Genomic DNA, 17983 nt, shown 5'->3' with positions numbered 1-17983 from the left:
GGTGAATGGGTCGATGCTCAAGCACGAAGCCACACTGGCCAGACTGTTTTTTTGTTGTTGTTGTTATTGTTTTTTTTTTTTTTTTTACATTTAAGCTCTTAATCCACCTAGAATTTGTTTGTATGTAGTGTAAAGTATGAATCTAACCTTATTTTTTTTTATGGCTAGTTAGTTGCTCCAACACTATCTATTGAGTAGTTCAGCTTTTCTTCCTGATTTGAAATGTTACCCCTCAAGTTTTTGAGTCCATTTACATTCCATTCATTCACTAAACACTTACTAACCATCAACCAAGTGCCCAGCTCATCAGCTAATCTGTTGATTAATCTGGTGCTGGATTTTGCAACAAGTTTTAAGGTGTTGTAGCTTTTACTGTTATTTAAAAATCTGATCTTCCTGCATTTTATTGATCCAGGTAAATCCTAGAATCATTATGTCAACTTAAAAACAAAATTTCTATTTGGATTCTGGAGGATATTGTTATACTGTATTAGCAAACTAGTTAGAAGAATGAGACAATTTATAATACTTAAGTCTTCCTAGTCAGGAACATTTACATAAGATATAATTTATATTGATATATACTATTTTCATACAGGTCCTAATTCATTTAGAGTTAAATCTTGCTACAGTAAAGTGAAAGGTAATTTTTATTCCATATTTGAATTCAAGCTGTCCCTCCTCTGTTGTAAGGTTACATGTTTATTACATTTTAAACATGTCCGATTATACAGACAGTAATGAAAGAAATCTGATACATGGTTCTTCACTCTGGGTTTGCTGTGGTGGAGAGGAAAACAACTGGACCATAAACTTGCCAGGTTGGTCCCCAGTGCTGGTGGCCATGACCCTGTGCCTTTGAGCCGGCCACGCCACCCCTGTAGGTCTCATTTTCCAACCTGCAAAGCGAGACGGTCAAAACTCCAGTTCTAATAATCTATGATTCCAATGTTTCCAATGCCATTAGACATTCATTCTGTTCCAAGGATTTTATTTTATACTGTTGGTGGTCACATTACTGCTGAATTCTTTCATTCTTCAAATGCACCAGTTCAAAGTCAACATACCAGTGGGATAATTAAGGAAAGCCAGGCTCAAAACCTATTGTGGCTTGGAAAATCCCTCCTCATATTATGATGGAGAGAACCCCTGATGAAGTAATTTCTTCAAAACACGAGAGACATTTTCTCTACATAAATTAGTTTTTAAATCTACAGGGAACGAAACCCAAAATCTTCTGAAAGAGCAGCCTGTCTCCACAGGGTGGCGACAGACTCTAAGGGGAATCCCCACTCACCAAGTGAAGAATAGCAGCCAGAATTTTATACACCGTCTGAATCTCCTCGGGTCTGAAGCCGATTACTTTCATGGCATCCGCTACCACTTTGAATTCTGCAGCATCATTGATAGAAGACTAGGAACGAAAATGGAAAAGTTAAGTCACACACACACACATTTCAAATGAGCATTAACATCCAATCACTATGAGATTAAATTCAAGTTTAGTCAAGGTCTTGGCGCTTTTGTAGCAAGTCACTGAGCATCCAGAGAAGATAAAACAACCTCCAGGGTAGAACTGTCCTTCAGCACGTACAACGCTCACGTGTGTGTGAGAACCGCTGTCACCCCCAAATAGGCGCCTGGACTTTCCTGGCACCTACAGGGAGGGAGCACACCCTGAGCTGACTCAGAGAAGCTAATCGCTGTTCTGTGATGAAGCTGAGAGACAGCATGGGCTGTGAGCTCACAAAGGAAAAACGTGGCCGTGGAGCCTCCAAGCCACGTGCCTGGCTAGTGTCACCCGTGGCCCTTGTTCCACAATTATTCCTGTACAGGCTGGAAACAAGGCTCCCTCTCTTGTATGGTCAGGCTTTTTATTCCACAGGTGAGGAAAAGAAGACGCTCAAAGCAAAGCCACCTGCCTCAATCATTCAGCGAGCTAGTAAAGAGGCTGGGACTATAATTTCACCTTCTCACAAACATTCAGTGCATCAGGCCTTCTGACTGGTTCAGAGGGTTTGCTGTAGATGAAATGTTTGTGTTCCCCTCCAAATTCACCAGCTGAAACCCTAACCCCAAAGGTGACATTAGGAGGCAGGGCCTTTGGGACGTGACGAGGGCATGAGGGTGGAGCCCTCGCGATGGGATCAGCGCCCTTACAAAAGAGGCACAGAGATTTATTGTCGCTTCCACCCCAGGAGGACACAGTGAGAAGGCACCACCTGTAAACCAGCCCGCGGGCCATATGAGGCCCACGAAATCAATACCTGCGAACATCACACACCTCACCAAATTAGCCTGACCAAGTATAGCAGGGTAATTTTTAAGTTGATAATTTCGTGTGGCCCTCGAATGATGTTATAAATATCCAAATGGCCCTTGGCAGAAAAGAGGTTCCCCTCCCCTGTAAAGGGACATGAGCCAGGAACACGTTCTCTGCCTGTGACTCCTGGAACTGCTGCTGCCATTGCGGGACCATGAGGAAGAGCAGCCCAGGCAGACGAGCCAAGTCCAGGGAGGGTGGTGAAGTTGTAAGTTGGAGAAACAAACGAAAACATCTGGGTCCCTATCGATATTGCTAAGGCACTGAATTCACCAACACTGCAACTGCCCGATTTCAGGGCTCTTATCATGTGAGATATTTAACTTCCTTATCGTTCCTGATTTGTATACAGTTCCTTCCCCCAACAAACGAGGACCATACTGTGGATACTGTTTCACAGCCTACCATCAACAAACTATTTTAGGGTTAGCTGAAAAATGACTAGCAGAAAACTGGCTAGAAATAAAAAGAACCTATGTATGTGTGCAAGGACTCACACACAAGGGAAGAAAAAAAAAAGGTAAAATTTCAAAGCTAAATAGAAATGCTCCAAGGGTCACAAAACTACTTCTAGGACAGATCAGTAGTTGAAAAAATAGTGAAGGGAGAACTTTGACAGTCATTTCAACCAAAATGCTCTTCGATTTTCTTTTGTCTTAACAACTTGCCTCTGGCCAAATCATATGGTATGTTCTTTTGAGGTGGATTGCCTCGACATATCAATATTTTTATAGTGTCAAAATAATAGAAGAGGATTAAAAATTAAAAGAAAACACAAGATCACAAGAGAGCAACTTCCTGTCAGATGGTGATGACATATAGAAATGGGTTATTAAGCAAAGTTGTTGAGTCAATAATGTATTGACTCTCTGCCTCTGAGAAGTTTAGTAATGGAAGTCATTCATTTGCCTAAAGGCAGCATGCTGGACCAGATAATTATTTAATGTCCCCTCTGATTCTTTGATACTATATCTTAGCAATCTCAAAGAGGAAACGCTTGCTTTAAAAAAAAAAAAAAATTAACTCTCCCCTGAGGATATTTTTAGAGCTGGAGGAAGGGAGAGAGAGAAACATCCAATGTGTGAGAGACACATCGATTGGTTGCCTCCTGCACGACTCTGACCAGGGCCAGGGATCAAACCGCAACTGAGGTACATGCCCTTGACTGGAATCGATCCCACGTCTCTTTGGTCCATGGGCCGACGCTCTAACCGCTGAGCCAAACCAGCCGGGGCGGAAAAGCTCACCTTTAGTTGAGCTCCTACATGGATATAGTTGTAGGATGACAGGGATTTCTGGAGATGTAGAGAGCGTAGCATCTGCTCTGAACCTCCTTGGAGAAGCTGAAAAATAAATTGGCAAAATATACGCTAAACCAAATATATCAGACGTTCTAACCATGGCAATTTAGCTTTTATTCATTTTCGGGGCTTAATTTTCTTAGGTCCCCTGAAAGCCAAAGTTTCTGGCTTTGAAGTTTTTGTGTGCTTTTTTGACTTTTTTTTTACCTTGAAGGTAAATGGCTTCAGTAGTTATCAGTCATGGAGAATGTCATACAGTCATGAAGAAAATTACTCGGAAAGTCTTAGCTCTTTCACAGCGTGACTGGCATAGAAGGTTTTTGCTTTTATACTGGTCACTTGTAAAACAGGAGCCCAGGACCTGTGCTGGACACTTGTTTAGCAGCCTCACTGTCTCTAGACAGGACAGCTGTGTTGCAGAATTCAGAAAACGTCAGTATTGTCACAGAAGTGAGAGGTATCAGCAGACAGTCACATGCTGAATCACCATGAAAAAATAAAGGCTTTTCCTCATCCATCTCCGAATCCCAGGCAAGGAGGACAATGGGGTAATCGTGACAGTTTACACGTGGAAATCAATCTTACTGGCTTACGATTTTATCTTATAAAAAATCCGAGACAGCATCGTTTAAGTTTAAGTTGGTCACCCACTGTGTTTATTAGCGTTGGTTTATATTACACTGGGCTTTAACAAATTGTAATAATGTATCAAACTTGTTTTCTGAGTAAAAGACTTGCCAACTGGAGGGCTACTGTAAAAGCTTTTGTCTTCCTCTCTAAAAGCATTCCCAAAACAGGTATTCGACAATGTTTTTCCTAAGCAGTCACAGCTTTGACAGGATAAGGAAGACTTTCCCAAGTCACTGAACTGTTACCTACGCTGCGAGGACATGCAGGTGGCGCTCCACCAAGGCAGTCACCGGACTGGTTAACCACTGGGCAGCCTCTCGCAGACGCCAGGCTAACCAGAGCTCTGAGGAAGCACGTGGGCGGGGTGTGCACGAGTGCACGTGCATGACGTGTCACGGGCCAAGGGAGACGAGGGAGGCACGGGCCCGGGGAGAACCCAACATAAAAACGCTTACTTCCTGCACAACTGAGCACATGACCAATCACCTGCATCACAGCAGATTACCAACCTGATAGAAAGAATGGAAGCTTCTCTCTCCTGGCTGCTGCACGATCACTCGAGACTAAGAAACAAGCACATCAAAATGGTTAATCTGCGAAGGTGCCCCGAAAACAAACCAGGGGCCACTTTCTCGGGGAGTCCTGTAGCAACAGTGCGTTTAAAGACCCTGTGGATAGTACCCATCTAAAACGAGGTCTCCTTTATGTGGTTTTCTGGGCACATTTTTTTATCATTCTTTTTACGGCTTAAAACAGAGTTCCCAAAACTTTGGGAAAATAAAGCAATTTTGATATTTTTAACCTTGACTCTAAAGATGGGATTTATTCTTTAGAAAGGAAGAAATTGGAAGTGGAGAGAATAGGAAAGACAGTTTAGGGACAAATCCTTTCTTTTCCTTTTTTTTTTTTTTTTGGTATGTGCCCCTAGTGGGAACCGAACTCAGGACTCTGGTCCTCAGGCCGACATTCTAACTGCTGAGCCAAACCGGCCAGGGAAGGGACAGATGCTTTCAACAGTCCCTTCCCCAGGGTCTGCGGGCAGTTCAGAGACTTGTATCCTGTAGTAAAAGCCGCCTGAGCCAGATGGCCTAAGGACCCCTGCCTGGGGCAGTTCCCAGAGGGACTGCTATTAAAAGACTCTGCAAAGAAAGCATCTGCTCATTCCCGGGGATCCCCTGGATCAAACACACACAGAAAGCGAAACCATGAAAACAGTTGGAAAAAACACCGATAATACCTGGCGTTTCCTGTCCTTTCTAAATTGATTCTGATAGAAACACTTAATTTCCTTAATAGTCTGACTTCAATTTAACAAACACATTACACTGTACGGTGCTGCCTTAAAGTGCTACGAAGAAGAAAATGAGATTTCAAATTAATTAGAAAAAAACAAACACACGAAAGTATCAAATCAATGCGCCGCATACCTTGAACTTACACAATGTTCCATGTCAATTATATCTCAATTTAAAAGAGTTGTACGGGCATGATTGTTGGAAAAGAGTGTTATTTCAGGGAAGGAATGTAATAGCTCTTTGGCAATGCATGAAATACAAACCAAAAACCAACCAACCAACCAACCAACCAACCAAAAAACCCAACACATATAGGAGGTGATGATGTGTAAAAAGGGTAGAACTGATTAGTCCTAGATTAGTGTTTGGTTCAATTACCCAGAAGTGGGCACCCACTCCCAGACCTCTCCCACTGCCCCCTGCTCCCAGACCCAAATCTCTATCTACAAAGTCTGTAACCTTTTTTCAACTTGATACTGTCAGTGCTAATAAAACAATACAAAAGGAGAGTATCTTATCCCAGAAATCTAATTGAGGAGCAGGAAGGGAGGGAGAATAGGATTAAAAGCTACTTTGAAGCAATTAAATAAATGTTATAATTAGGTTTGTAAAAAACAACACACAGCACGTGTAAACACTACCCTGAGAAGTCAAGCACATTTTACCTTCTCCAGTAAGTAGTTGCTGATATGTCCACCAATAGGGTCCCCCTTGAAATCGAAGTTGATATCCATGTATTTCCCAAACCTGCTCGAGTTGTCGTTACGGTTGGTTTTGGCATTTCCGAAAGCTTCCAAGACACAGTTGGACTTAAGTAACATATTCTTCACTCTTGAACACAGACAAATGCAAGACATTATAAGTGAAATAAGCCAGTCAGAGAAAGACACGTATCACTTATTTGTGGAATATAACGAACAAAATAAGGTGATGAACAAAACAGACCCAGAGACACAGAAGTCACAAGGAACAAAAACACCTCTTTTGACCTGACCCTCCAGCGCCCTTAGGATGGAAAGAAAGAAGCCCACACTGGGTGGCAGACACCACATTCTCTCTCTCACGTCAGCCCAGCGTCCCTTCCTTCCATTCACGGAACTGAACACTGACGTGTGTACATGGAGTGTCGCTCTTCAGTGAGTGACCACTGAGCTTCAAAGTAGCAACTCTGAAAAATCCTGTTCACTCCCAAAAGTCCACACCATGTGAGCAAGTGGCTTTAGAGCCACATTTCTCCCTTTCTTAAAACCACCACCCATGGATTCATTCCGTATACGTGTATGAAGCGGATCCTGCGAGCCAGATGCTGCACCCGTGCGGGCCTCGGACAGCGACACGGGCTGGCCTCCACTCACTGTGCGGCCTCGCGGGGCCGAGGCCCTTTAGAAAATGGACCAGACTCAGGACCTCCATCGTCAGGAGTTCCAGTTGTGACAAGGATGGCCTGGAGCTGCCCCCCAGAGTCTCCTTCACGCTCCGGACCCTTGGGCTCCTCAGAACGTACTTTTAAAAAGATAGAAATAGAAAGAGCAAGAAACCTCGAGCATCTGCACCATAAAGCCCGCCGGTGTGAATGTTAACGTCTTTGCTGACCACCTACGACGATTACGGAAGCAGTGGTAAACCAGAAGGGGACACTTCCACCTGTTTCAGAATAATTTTGTTTTGTTTTATCTTTACATAAAGCTTATTGCAGTAGTTAGCTTTTCCCCTATTAAAAACAAACACATAAACAGAGTGATAGAAATAAGAGTAGGGACAGCATGCAATTAGAGAATCCAAGAAGTTTATCAGCAGTACATCGTTGATACACACCAGAGTTTAGGTCTAGCCAAGTCTACGTAGAAAGCAAAGCTCTGACCAGAGTTTGCCCCCATCAGCAGGTCGCCCTTACCTTTCAATCTCGGCTCTCTGACTGGGGTTGGTGATGGCCGCAATGTACTGCATGATGTACTTACTGGCCTCGGTTTTACCAGCTCCGCTTTCCCCTGGGGAAAATTGTACAAGGCTTAGGTAAGCTAATTTTTAAGAGGATAATTTAAAATTGTGATGCTAGTTATTTATTTAAAATCCCTATGTTTCGATGTTTGCTTTTTTTGAGTTACTTCATCCTGTCTTGACAAGGTACTGTTTCTGACGATGTTGAAAAAAATAAGACTATTATTTTTTAAGTAATTTAAAAAATAGATTACAAATCAAGCAACAAATACATTACAAATCAAGATACTTAGTAAAAATCATCAAGAGATAAAATGTGATAAACTAATTCCTTAGACTAACTAAAGTCTTAGTACTTCACAATGACTCTTTTCTTTTTTTTGCATAGTTTTATTTTTTAATTTTATTTTTCTTACAGATGTTTCTCCTTTTTTACCCCATTGACACCCTCTTCCCCATCCCCCTGGCCCCATCCCCGGCTTTGTTGTCCATGTCCATTGGTTATGCATACATGCATATAAGTTCTGTGGTTTATCTCTTCCCACCCCCTACCACCCCCTCTTCTGAGGGATGTCAGTCTGTACCCTACTTCCGTGTTTCTGGGTCTACCCTGTTCCTCAGACTGTTATATTCATTATATTCCATATATAAGTGAGATTGTGTGGTATTTGTCTTTTTCTGCTTGGCTTGTTTTGCTGAGGATGATACTTTCCAGGTCCCTCCATGTCTGTCTCAAAGGATAAGAGATCTTTCTTTCTTACAGCTGCATAGTACTCCATTGTGTATATGTACCATTGCTTTTTTATCCATTTGTCTACTGATGAACACTTGGGCTGTTTCCAGATTTTAGCTATTGTAAATAGTGCTGCTATGAACATGGGGGTACATATATTCTTTCTGATTGGTGTTTCAGGCTTCTTAGGGGATATTCCTAGAAGCGAGATCACTGGGTCAAATGGAAGTTCAATTTTTAATTTTTTGAGGTAATACCATATTGTTTTCCATAGTGGCTGCACCAGTCTGCATTCCCACCAGCAGTGCACTAGAGTCCCCCGTAATGACTCTTAAGTCTAGCAGAAAAAAAGCAAGTGATTCAAGCAGCAGCCACAGCTAAATTAATATAACCTTATTTTCCACAGCAGTATTTCTTTTCATCTTAATGGGGACAAAAGAATTCTTTCATTAAAAGAAAGCAATTTTGGTTAAAGAAAAATGAAGTGAGCAGCAAGCTTAAGGCACAGGGTGGCACAGAACAAGCATGACCACTGGTAAAAGGGGGAAGAGGGATCAGTTTAGAATTATCTACCCCCATTTTTAAATGTTTATGCCTTCTGACCCCAAAACTCTACTTGTAGAAATTTATACTACGAAAGGAATACAATGTAATATAATAAAATACTAATCTTAAAATACGAATATAATAAAATCATCATCACCACAGGTTTTAAAAGGCTTTCTGCAGACCACGTCATAGCTAAAATCTGAAAATAACATGCCCATAAGTAGAGGATTGAGTGAATAAATTATGATCCACTGATACAATAGAATACTACAGTTTTTAGAGAACGCACTACTATATAATGTCCATTATATGTTGTTAAATGAAAAAAAGGAGTTATGTAACAGCAGCTATAATTCTATAATTATGCATTTACAATATAATTATCTATGCACGTGTAACTATGTATCTGTACATGCACAGAAAATGTATAAAAGGATAAACACTCTATTGTTCACGGCTGTTACCACTGGAATTTTGGGGGGAGCGAGGTCCTCAAAGGGACTACGTTTACTTAATACACATATAATTGTTAGCTTTTTCCCCCCCTTTTGTAATCAGGCAATACTGTTGGACATAATTTGTTTTCACAAAATGTAGTCCTAGGCTATGTTGTTCTCTTAACTCTTAACACTATGTGACTTAACTCTTCTGACCCTTAAAAGTCTCATCTGTAAAGTAGAAACACAACCGCTTTACTTACCACTCAGAGTTGTTTTGATAAACCAAAAGAAGTTTCCAGTCCGGGGGAGGCCCTCCTGGGTCAGCGGGCAGGTATTTTTCCTGCCCCCATTTTCCTGCGCGAGATTCCCTGACAAGCTCGGCTTTCCGTGGAGGGTCAGCCGCTCTTCCTGGGCCAGCGGAGTCGGCTCCCTCCTTGTGGGTGCCCCCAGCTCTGCCAGCCTGTTTCCAGCCCCGGGCCAGTACGACCCTCAATACCGCTTCCCATTGACCCCTCTGACTCTGAGTTCATTCTTCGCTTTTGGTACCTCAGGATTTCATTTTCTCAGTTTCATTCTGTCACGATCTAAAATAATTTCTGTTACAGCGTATCCAGTGTTTTTATGTGTCTGAGATGGAAGGAAGGAAGGAATTTCCAAGTCAGCTCAGTCTACAAACCGACTAGAAGTCCATCCAGATGTAACACGCATTTGTAGATGAACCCAGACTAGAGGGTGGTCAGAAATGCTGTGAATAATTTAGTATTTAACGTTTGTCACATTCTTTTTTCTTTAAAAAAAACTGCTTAAGTATCTAACTTCGACAAAGGATCTCCTCAAACAGTTGGATCCCTGAGTGTTGAATAAGTGAACTACATTGCGGCCTTGGAGGTACAGGGACTCCCACCCCTGAAATACCTGATATCACGATACAAGTGTCTTTCGATCTCCGCTTCATAGCCTTGTAGGCGGCGTCCGCGATGGCAAACAGGTGCGGCGGCCTCTCGTACAGCTCGCGTCCTTTGTACTGCTCAATGGTCTCTCTCCCGTAGATGTTCAGCAACTTGTACGGGTTCACGGAAACGACCACTTCCCCAATGAATGTGTAGATGCGCCCCTTTTCAAACCTGTACAGAGCCAAAGGAAAGGAGGCAGTCGCTGTGGTTATACGGAAATGCTGTTTCTTTTCTGTGAGTGTCTTCTCTCCCCGAAAATCCGAGGGTCACAGGCACAATTTCTGACTGACGTCTCTTTGGTTCTGAGTTTATGTTTAGAGACAGTGTCTGAGGCTGAGCGGAGATGCTGCTGCTGGGAAGGGCCAGTCGGGGTCAGAAGTCAAGAAAGAAGAAAGAATTTAATTCTTTGGAGGCAGGGGATTTCCGACGTCTAAAATACAGAACACAGAAGGGTAAGAATGGGAGTGGGGGGAGAGTGGACGACAACCTAAGAGCTCTAGGAAGAAAGCACATAGACATTAAAATAGGTCTTGAATCTACTTAGCCAAATTGTCAAGTATACAGAAAAAGGTCCCAATACATGTATTTCTTCTCCCGCTTGAAACGCCACTAAAATGTCAGTAAAGAAATAAAAACAGGAAAATCCGTAATGGAGAGGATGGTTGAGTAAGACACTTCTGGCAAAAGCCAAATTCATGTTTTAAATGACTGTCTAAAAACCCACAGCAGAGACACATCATTATTTATGTAACCTTCCCCCTTCCTCCCTGCTACTTTGAGTAACACGGTAGAAACTACTCTTGACACACAATCTCACAAATCGGTGCTTTCGTTTCTGGGGAACAGACTGCCAGAAAAGGGGCAGCTAGTTGCAAGGTACATGTGTTTACAAAAAGTATTTATAATCTGATCCCACCTTCACCATAAAAGGCTAAAAAGACACCCCATATATGATTAGTATATAGAACTGCACATGGATGTTTTATAAATGATTACCTAAGCATGGGAAAATACGGAAGACTACATGCTATGTTTTATGTATCCTTTTATACATATAATAGGGTGAGGAGCCAGCTGGTGTGGCTCAGTGGTTGAGCGTCGACCCATGCACCAAGAGGTCACCGGTTCGATTCCCGGTCAGGGCATATGTCCAAGTTGTAGGCCCAATCCCCAGTGGGGGGCATGCAGGAGGCAGCCAATCAATGTTCTCTCTCATCAATATTTCTCTCTCTCTCTCTAAAACCAATAAAAAAATAGGGGGAGGGGGAGGAAGGCCACGTGGGCATTTGGAAGGAAGCCAAAGGAACAGAGTAAAAAAACAACCCCCCAAAAGCCCAGCATATGTGATATGACGGTGACTGCACACAATTCTGTGCCTATATTTACAAAGAAAATATAAAATTTGGAAAACCTATATATAGTCACTATTTACATATTAACTCATACATATAAACATATGAACCAGAGCTTGGCCAACACCCAAATTGACAAAGCAGTTGCCACCATCACATTCCACCTGCCGAGACCCACAGCCAGACACAAGGGTGACATGTGAAGGGAGTGGTGACCTGGGCAAAACGCTGGCTTGGCCAGTGCTCCTGTCCCCAGGCACTCCCGTTGTGGGCCCTGTCCCCAGGCACGCCTGTGGTGGGGCCCCGGCTCCAGGCACGCCTGTGGTGGGGCCCGGGTTCCAGGCACTCCCGTTGTGGGCCCTGTCCCCAGGCACTCCCGTTGTGGGCCCTGTCCCCAGGCACGCCTGTGGTGGGGCCCCGGCTCCAGGCACGCCTGTGGTGGGGCCCGGGTTCCAGGCACTCCCGTTGTGGGCCCTGTCCCCAGGCACTCCCGTTGTGGGCCCTGTCCCCAGGCACGCCTGTGGTGGGGCCCCGGCTCCAGGCACGCCTGTGGTGGGGCCCGGGTTCCAGGCACTCCCGTTGTGGGCCCTGTCCCCAGGCACTCCCGTTGTGGGCCCTGTCCCCAGGCACTCCCGTTGTGGGCCCTGTCCCCAGGCACTCCCGTTGTGGGCCCTGTCCCCAGGCACTCCCGTTGTGGGGCCCCGGCTCCAGGCACGCCTGTGGTGGGGCCCCGGCTCCAGGCACCCCTGTGGTGGGGCCCCGGCTCCAGGCACCCCTGTGGTGGGGCCCCGGCTCCAGGCACCCCTGTGGTGGGCCCCGGCTCCAGGCACCCCTGTGGTGGGCCCCGGCTCCAGGCACCCCTGTGGTGGGGCCCCGGCTCCAGGCACCCCTGTGGGGGGGCCCGTGAGGCGGAGAGAACTAAGCATTTGGGAGCACAAGGCAAACAGGAACCTTCAACTCCCTTCACACTGGAATGAAGGCTGGGGCTATAATTAGGAGTGGAAGCAAACAGATGTTGATAATGTCAACAATAAGTTAAAACCAAGATTTTTATCAAGCAGTGGGTGTATATTTAAGTAGGAGTTATGAACCGCTTCAGGGGTTTCTGTGCATTTTCCTGCGGTGCTTTTCCCACGCACCCGCCGACTGTGAGAGCAGGATCCCGGGTGCTGGACTGGCGGGCCCCGCAGTCCTGCGCATCCAGGTCTGAGGCTCGCGTTGCAACCACAGCAGCAGCCAGGCCTCGTGAAAGCTACTTAACCTCCGCTTCTTCATCTGTAAGATGGTGATAATTATACCCCTCGCTCCCCCTGGCATTGTGTAAGTGCTTAAAAAAAGAGCGAGAGAGACAATTAATTTTATGTTTCCAATTATGTTCTGCAGGAAGGAGCTTTTTAATAAATGCTTTTATTTTATTAACATTATTACTTAAATCACAGTGATCCCTACCCACGAGGAATTAATTCAATGATCATAATCCGCTTCCCTGCCTCAGCTGTCAATCAACCAGTGGCGAGTCGCATGCAAAATGTCTACACAACTCATGTTCAAAGACACACAAAAGTGATAAAAGGCTAAGGTTCACTGCCCAGCCTTCCTAGCTTACCCTTCAAATCTGCATGACATGACAAACAGCTGTCTTCAAGGATAATAATTAAAAGAACAGGATTCTTTAGTTTTAAAAGCACTGTCCAAACATTTTTAAAAAAGAAAAGGAGGAGGATATTAGAAAAAATTACCTCATGAGTCTGGAACTTGGTGACTAAGAGGCACAGCAAACAACATATGAGATTAGAACGCCGTTCTAAGAGTCCAGGTCTGTCTAATCATGTACTTCCTCCAAAATTCCATTATATTTCACATCAAATGATTTTGTTCATCAAAAGTTCTAGGCATCATGTTTGTTAAGACACAGTTAACGAACACAAATAAAATAGTCAAAGGCATAATTATTAACTTGGACAGAGTGATAGAGGTTCATCAAAATATTGTATCAAAGACAATGCCTTAACAAAATGTTAGAAGCTTATTTGAAACTGTTATCCAAGATGAAATTTTAATTTGCTTAAAACCACCGCTAGATGGTGCTAGTATACACATTAACACCGATCCAAGATCTCGTTTGCTTTGAAAGCCTGGGGTATAAAGGAAGCACTGGGGTAGTGTGGGCACCTGCTTGATTTGCCTCCAGGGGAAATTGCTGTAATTAACCTAGAAAACACCCAGGAGGATCCCATCTCTCCCAGGAGACCAAGGAAGGCATTTCGACAGCCTCTACCTTAGTGTGCAGATCTTTTATGATAAACTTTTATGATGTCTTCTTTAAATACTTGTTTAAGATCGACTTTGTACCAAACACTGGGCTTGACTCTGGGAATTAAAAAAAAAGAAAGAAAAACAGCTCTGGAAGGTGTGGGTCTGTGGCTAGAGCATCAGCCCTAGGACTGAAGGGTCTCAGGTGTGGTTCCTGGTGAAGGGCACGTGCCTGGGTGGCAGGTGTGATCCCTGGCCCTGGTCAGGGTGCATGCGAGAGGTAACCAACTGATGTGTCTCTCTCACATCGAAGTTTCTCTCTCTCCCCGTTCCTCCTTCCCTCTCTTCCTTCCACTCTCTAAAACTCAATGGAAAAAATATCCTTGGGTGAGGATTAACAAAAACAGAGAAAAAGAACAGGGAAGTACTGTAAATAGAAAATAACAATATAGGTAAGATCGTGAAAACTGGACTGTGGTGGCAAAGACTGTGACAACACACCCCTTTCAAGAGAAAGCCACAAGGGTGGCACACAACTCCGCGGTCCAGTACAAGGTCCTCTGTGCTCTGGCCTCCAGGTGCTCTTCACATGACCCCACACCCATCAACACCTCTCCAGCCCCTCTCCGTCACTCTTGTCTCCACATCAATGAGCTCTGTACTGTCCCAAGAGCACCCTGACTTTACGGTTTGCTCACGGGGTTCATTCTGCCCGGTCCCTACCTGGCCTCTGCTTCCTCCATCGCTTGGCAGGTTCTCACTTCCAAGCCTGGGCGTCAGCTCCTCGAGGCAGCCACTCCTGACACCCCAGCGCTAACACCAGGACTACGTGTTCACTCTGCTCAGGTATTTTCTTTAGAGCTCAAATAGTTAAAATAGCTTAACAACGACTGACGTTTCAAAACTCGGTTTCAGGAGTGCAGAAATATTTACTGATGCTTTCCACTGGCTTCTGAGCGAAAAACAAAGAGGTTCTCAAAAGTGTCGGAATTAATAAGCAGCAGTGGAGAAAATGTAAGAATGCCTTTGGCGGACAACGGCCTTTTGTAGAGGAATCCTGAAACATTTATTATAGAAAAACAGGCCATGCCTCTGTCCGGAAGCAAAGAGAGCACTTACGGCGCATGGTGTGATCTGGATGCAGGGAGCTGCGAGCCAGCTGTACCGGACTCTCCTCGTCGACCTCTTGGAAGCTCAAGGAGCTGAGGGGCCGTGTGCGTGACACCTCAGAACATTTTTGGAAAGCTAACACCCACGTGAGGTTGGCTGGCAGCTCCTGACGTTGCTGGACAAGGTGGCGAATGTAAAGGATGAGCTTAGGGATCCCAATTCCCAGCTCAAGTGCAGGAGACAGGGTGAATGCGGCCACGTGTGCCCCGGGGAGACCGCATCTGCCGCCGCCGCCGCTGCCGGGCTGCGGACCCTGACAGTCCAGTGCCTCCGACAGGACGCGGCGAGGAGGGCACAGCAACCACCGCTCTGGGGTCCGCCAAGGGCACAGAACCTGGATCCAACCAGGAGGGAACCGCAGACAAACCTACGCTGAAGGACATTCTACAGAACAACTGGAAAACCCGAAACACAGAAAGGCTGAAGAATGTCCCCGATTACAAGGAAGTCAGAGACATCACGAAACACGAGACACGCTCCAAGGAGGTTTCTGGTGGGTTTCCTGTAGCTTTTCTGTAAATTTCAAAGTAGGTCGAAATGAAAAGTTGTTCATAAAAATCCAATTTCTCAAGCTTCTTTACACAGTAGGTTTAAATTTTGGTTAATTTTGAATAGATAATACAGCTTTAGTAATCGACTGAAAAGATGTCAGTGAACAGACAGCGACGAGTTTCTCTCATCTTTCCCATAGCGTCCCTCATCAGAGCTTCCTGTGAATTCTAGAAACTGTTTATTCACACACACACATGCACACATAAGTGACTTTTTCTCTAATTAAAATTGATATCTTGCCCTGGCCGGTTTGGCTCAGCGGTTGGAGCGTCGGCCTGTGGTCCAGAGAGACCCGGGTTCGGTTTCCGCTAAGGGCACGTACCTCGGTTGCAGTTTGTCCCCGGCCCTGGTTGGGTCATGTGGGTGGCAGCCACTCGATGTGTCTCTCTCACATCGATGTTTCTCTCTCTTTCTTCCTCCCTCTCTATCTAAAGATAAATGCAAAAATGTCCTCAGGTGGGGATAGAAAAAAAAAAAAATAGGTATCTTGGTCCCCGGCCCATGTGACTCAGTTGGTTGGTCGTCATCCCACGCACCAAAAGGTTGTCGGTTCAATTTCCGGTCAGGGCGCACACCCAGGGTTCAGGCTCGATCCCTGGTAGGGGCCGTGCAGGAGGGAGCCGACTGATGTCATTGCTCTCACATCGACGTCTCTCTCTCTAAAAATAAATTAAAAAATATTTAAAAAAATAGGTACCTTGGGATAGTTTCATGTAAGTAAATAGAAAATAGTCTCATTTTGTTATGCCTGCTTACTACTGAATTTCATATTATATTATACAATAATATAACCCATCCTTATTGGGTGGACATTTAGGCTGCATCCAGTGTTATGTTACTATGAACAATGCAGCTATAAACACAACAGTATATATTTCTTTGTGCATATGTGTATGTATGAACACATTTCTAGAATTAAGGTTGAGGGCTCAAAGGGTATGTGTAAACTTATGAATTATTGTCATATTATTCTCCAAAGAGGTTGCAGCAGTTGATCCAGCCCACCGATGACATACGCGTCTGTTTCCTGGGTGTGGGTTTTTGAACCAACAATGCTGGCCCATTTCGAAAGGGCACCCTTTATTGTAGTTTTGTTTTCAAAGCACACAGAACTTTGACCTCTTCCTTTATCGACGTACCAAACTTTTGCAACGTGCATTCGCTGACTGCCAACTTTCAGCGAGGTTTAGTTCACCTTCCCCAGTTCTTAGAGGAGGATCTCTCCTAAGGGTGAAGGCACCTTGCTTCTGCCGCTTCCAGCAAAATCGGGGTCTGTCTGCTGTATCCCCCCGGTTAGACTGTACATTCCTGACACGGGCAGGGGCTGCGTGTCGGAAAGGAGCTTCCGCGTCCCAGCCCTGCAGTGCGGGGTTTGAATCCTGGCTCTGCTAGTTACTGACTGTGTATATTCACAAACATCTGAGTAACTAGTAAGTGCCAGGCACTATGCCAAGAGCCCGACTGACAGAGAAGAATAGGCTATGGTGTTACTGCTCTCAAAGGTCTGCGCACACAGGCAGTGCCATGGAGTTACAGTTACATATTTTATAGTGGATGGACTAAAATTTACCTCTTTTTATCATTCCCTTCTTACCCTCATCCTCTCTCTCTCTCTCTCTCTCTCTCTCTCTCTCTCTCTCGCGCGCGCGCGCGCCATCACACTATTTCAGGAAAGACTGAACAATAACAAAAATGGAATGGGTTACTGGAATCTTAGAGAAAGGATACCTAACCCAGCTTTGGAAGTAGGTGGGGTCAAAGGTGACACCCTGAAAATGACGTTACTGGACATCTGAGCTATGTATGTGATCACCCACTGTCCCCCAGCCTTCCCCTGCCCAAGAGCACCCGGAGGAGGGTGCTCTGTTTGGACTTTCTATTAACATGCTGAGCCTCGGAAGAGAGTGCTGGGGAAGCACCCCCACAGCCCACCAGTGTAGCACGGGGGTGTCCCTGGCCCCTCCACAGCAGAGGGAAGGGTGACTTAAGAAAGGGCACCCCATCGCCTGACTGCAGTTAGCATTAACTAGCTCTGTCATTGTGTGTAGGTTACTTAACCTTCTGCGGTCCACTTTCTTTCTTGTTAATGTATTTCTCAGTTTCAGCGGACATACAGTATTATGTTAGTTTTAGGTGTACACCACTGCATGCTCCCACTCTCTCCATCTGAAAAGCAGAGCAGTGCAAGCGTCCACCTCACAGGACTGCTGTAAGAAGCGGGGTCCCCACGCGTCGGAACGCTCGGCACAGCACTGGCGCGTGGTCGGGTGCAGTGACACAAAGTCTTGTTTTCATTATGAGCAATACTGCGCGCTGTCTGAATGGCAGGAAGCGTCTCGCCTCCGCTCAGGCCCCGGGTCTGCACGCTGCTGCCTCGTGCATGCTGTTTACCCTCACAGCAAGGGTCGCGTTCGTAGGCGCCATGAATCATGACCCTGCTTGGCATCCTGTCCGGCAAGCATTCTCCTCGTCTTCTCCTCGTTCACGAGGACTC

The 17983-nt window shown here is 45.1% G+C and overlaps 1 protein-coding gene across 1 annotated transcript in view; it reads right to left on the bottom strand.

The window, feature by feature from the left end:
• Positions 1-17983, bottom strand: part of MYO1D (myosin ID) — a 327233-nt gene that overhangs the window by 226820 nt on the left and 82430 nt on the right. The window contains exons 2-7 of the mRNA XM_036269296.1: positions 10125-10333; positions 7444-7537; positions 6215-6380; positions 4764-4817; positions 3571-3666; positions 1298-1414 (exon numbers count right to left, since the gene is read on the bottom strand). Coding sequence (XP_036125189.1) covers positions 1298-1414; positions 3571-3666; positions 4764-4817; positions 6215-6380; positions 7444-7537; positions 10125-10333 — 736 coding nt within the window. The remainder of the gene's footprint in view (positions 1-1297; positions 1415-3570; positions 3667-4763; positions 4818-6214; positions 6381-7443; positions 7538-10124; positions 10334-17983) is intronic.

Source organism: Molossus molossus, unplaced genomic scaffold, assembly GCF_014108415.1.
Source record: "Molossus molossus isolate mMolMol1 unplaced genomic scaffold, mMolMol1.p scaffold_m16_p_19, whole genome shotgun sequence".
Classification (NCBI taxonomy): Eukaryota; Metazoa; Chordata; class Mammalia; order Chiroptera; family Molossidae; genus Molossus; species Molossus molossus.
The sequence above is the reverse complement of the archived record's forward strand: the minus strand, read 5'-3'. Positions and strand labels throughout refer to the sequence as shown.